We start from the raw sequence: 3,281 nt of genomic DNA on the forward strand, positions 1-3,281 counted from the left end.
GTGAAGGGGGTGGGGGTAGGGGGGCGAGGCCTTCGAAAAATATGACAATTTAGGTGTTTCAAAGCCTTATTTAATCGATTTTGAAGTCTACTTATAATTATGTGGAAAATACGTATATACATAGGCCTGCATTTTCTTTTCTCCCCGACGAATTGTGGTTTTTCTTCCCGACGGGGTCCTCTCCCCGGCGTGGATGCCCGGCCCTGGCGCCACCTCTGATGCAAAAGAGTGAAGAATCAGTTGCTCTAATCGGATTTGAATTTCGAGCAAAGCGTCAGTAAGCCAGTTGATTAAGATGTGGGTTTGGGGAAAAAAATTACCAAGTGGGATATGGGGTCGCTTAGCTTTGGTATTGTAGGAGATCTGATCAGTGGTGTATATAGGGGTTTGCTAAAGTATTAAAAATCACCTCTGAAATCACAACTTTTGCGAGTTATCACCCGCTCACCCAATCCACGGTTAAATAATAATTGTATATACAGTACTCTTTAAGGTTTCTTAGAACATCAACAAAAGTTGGCACCAGAATTATGTAAATACTGTATAATATAACAGTCTGACTTACCTGGTATTTCACAATATTTTCCATGAAAACCCGGAGAACACTGACACATAATCACAGTAGATAAAATGTCAATACAAGTTCCTCCGTTCTGGCAAGGAGATTGATCACACAAAGTTGTCGGTTCTGCAAAACAAATTCTATATCTAATCTATATACAAACGAAGCATACGAACGGAAACTACCTTTCCACTTAACAAATGTAAACTATGTACAATAAAAATATAAAATCAACATATATTTGAGAGAAAACTACGTAATTTAGGCCTACTGCATGTGCAATGCTATTTGTATTCAGAGCTAATACAATGCCTACTATAGGCGTTGGAGGAGAATAGGGTATACATTGAGATAGTATCGACAAGGAATGCATAAACGTTGGGGGAAATGATTAAAAAAAAATTCCTATTTATTCATTTATTGATTTAAAAAAATTACCGGTCACTGACAGCTAATTACACGATGACATAGATACAACATTATTTTCTAAAGTATATGTGCTTGCTACATTTACTTTACCTGATTGCGGATCCGTGCATGATAAGCCGCAGCCGTTGAAGCAGCATTTCTGGTCACCGGTACAATTGACATCGTGCTGACATGTGTCTTCACATGTTCCAATATCAGAGAAAGAAGTTTCTGGACAAAATCCGTCTTTTTCTTCAGGAGGCCCTGAAATGTATTACCGTAAGTTTATATCTGGTTTCATTTGTCAATCGTTAAAATCAGCCCATGTGAGCTTTGTATACACTATCGATTTTTATGCGACAAAAAAAAATGTGTGATGTGCCCATATATGGGCATAATGATGTCATATTACACCCAAATATATGGGCATTCACATTTTGTTTTCGCATACAGTATGGTAGTGTGGACAAGCTTTATGTAATGGCTGGGCATTTGGTACTGCGTCTTTTCCATATACCAGTAGCAGTATATTGATATTAATATTTATAAAACTCATCTAACGTATAAGATGTATATAAGTGTTTCGGTGTGAATCACACCAAAGAAAACTTAGGAAGTTTGACAACTTGTTTCGGGATCCTTCTGGTGGTGAATTGAGCAGTACACCGGGAGACAATTCCCAGCTCTTTTTCCGAAGAGTGTACTGTGTTCTTTAACAAGCACATGGGCCATATTGCACACAAGACCAACGGTTTAAGCGTCTCATCCGAAAGACGGAAACTTGTATTTCAGCCCTCCAGCTAAAACACAAGAAGAGCAGCGATGGGAATTGAACCAGGGACCTAGATATCTCTACGGTTCAGCGCACACACAGGGGCTACCACCTGATTAGCCGACTGAGCTAAGCTGCTCGTGAACTGGGATAATCCTTCATTATGTCGTGATTCCATCGTGTTGAGAAACAATATCGATTATATATTTGTTGTGTTATTTGTATCTCTTGAAGATCGTGTTTAATAATGAAGGTGGCGGTGTGCTAATAAGAACTTCGACCTGTTGGAAACGTTGCTCTTAGGTTTACCATGTGTCAAACATATTTTTACCCCTGTGAATTTGCTTTCCTTATATAAATCACGAATGAAGTCCGCCTCCTGGGATCGTCCCCCCCCCCATTTAGTGAATTCGATCCAAGAGCGTCACTTTCGGCCTTGTAAATGCGACACCCTTCAACCTAAATCCATAGTGACTTCAGTCTCTCTGCCCGAGACCGAATTATTTTGGCCCTAGTTTTCAACATAGAGTTTAACCTGGAAACTATCTCATTCACTACCGGTATGTAGGCCCTGGTTAATCATAGAGGGAAGGTAGTTTTCACTGCTGGTAAATGTCATGTGACACTGGCAGTTTGGCTTTATAATACTGTATAACCAGGAATATATCAGAATGACAATACTATTTAACAAACATACAGCAGACGGGGCAGCAGTTATTCGGGAGGTACACAGGGTTGGTGCATGCGGGTTCTGGGCACGAATCGGTGACGTCACACGTTACTACACCATCGTTACACTCACACATCTGCTGACAGATGTCATTAAAGGTGGTTTCGCCATTATCTAACGTCCTTTCACCATCGTAGCAAACATCGTCAGGTACTAACACGAGATATAAAAACAAAATACAGTATTATATTAAAGTGTTGTAGGCTAGTCAAGGCTGAGTATTCATAGCAGTAATAGTAATGGTGGTGGTGGTGGTGGTGACTGTTTAAATACGTTTATTTTTAGCTGTGGCTATCAATGTTGTATCTCTACCGAGATCCAGCCATTGTTTCCCACAAAGACTGATAAATAAAAAGTAGCTAATCACACCTGAGAAATATGCATTAGTGCGATTGTGTACTGCCCAGCATTCGATCCTATTATGCCGTTGACAGACTTAGAATCATGCGTCACATGGAGATATTATAATACCGCCATGGGCTTACTACCATTAAAGTGCGGAGATCGAAATATTTCATAATTGGTTTCATTTTTATTGTGTACTCACCTATATTTTGACATTCAGATCCATTGTAGTTCCGTGGACAAATACAAGTATAATAGTCATTTTTTCTAAAACACATTCCACCATTTAAGCATGGCGATGACGAACAAGGATCTTTGAAAAGAACAAGAATTAATAATGGTTGCATTAGGAAAATTAAAATATACAATAATAAATCAATTTCAAAAAGTATAAGTGCAATCAGAAACACGTACCATATATGCTCGGACAAACAACTTCAACATTAATTACACAGAATATATAT

The 3,281-nt window shown here is 39.0% G+C and overlaps 1 protein-coding gene across 1 annotated transcript in view; it reads right to left on the reverse strand.

Annotated features, from left to right (window-relative positions):
- LOC117120108 (neurogenic locus notch homolog protein 1-like) overlaps nucleotides 1–3,281 on the reverse strand; it is a 25,637-nt gene that overhangs the window by 19,228 nt on the left and 3,128 nt on the right. The window contains exons 4-7 of the mRNA XM_033265119.1: nucleotides 3,020–3,130; nucleotides 2,440–2,625; nucleotides 1,082–1,234; nucleotides 566–688 (exon numbers count right to left, since the gene is read on the reverse strand). Coding sequence (XP_033121010.1) covers nucleotides 566–688; nucleotides 1,082–1,234; nucleotides 2,440–2,625; nucleotides 3,020–3,130 — 573 coding nt within the window. The remainder of the gene's footprint in view (nucleotides 1–565; nucleotides 689–1,081; nucleotides 1,235–2,439; nucleotides 2,626–3,019; nucleotides 3,131–3,281) is intronic.

Source organism: Anneissia japonica, unplaced genomic scaffold, assembly GCF_011630105.1.
Source record: "Anneissia japonica isolate Jap-2015-1 unplaced genomic scaffold, ASM1163010v1 scaffold401_len1656234_cov178, whole genome shotgun sequence".
Classification (NCBI taxonomy): domain Eukaryota; kingdom Metazoa; phylum Echinodermata; class Crinoidea; order Comatulida; family Comatulidae; genus Anneissia; species Anneissia japonica.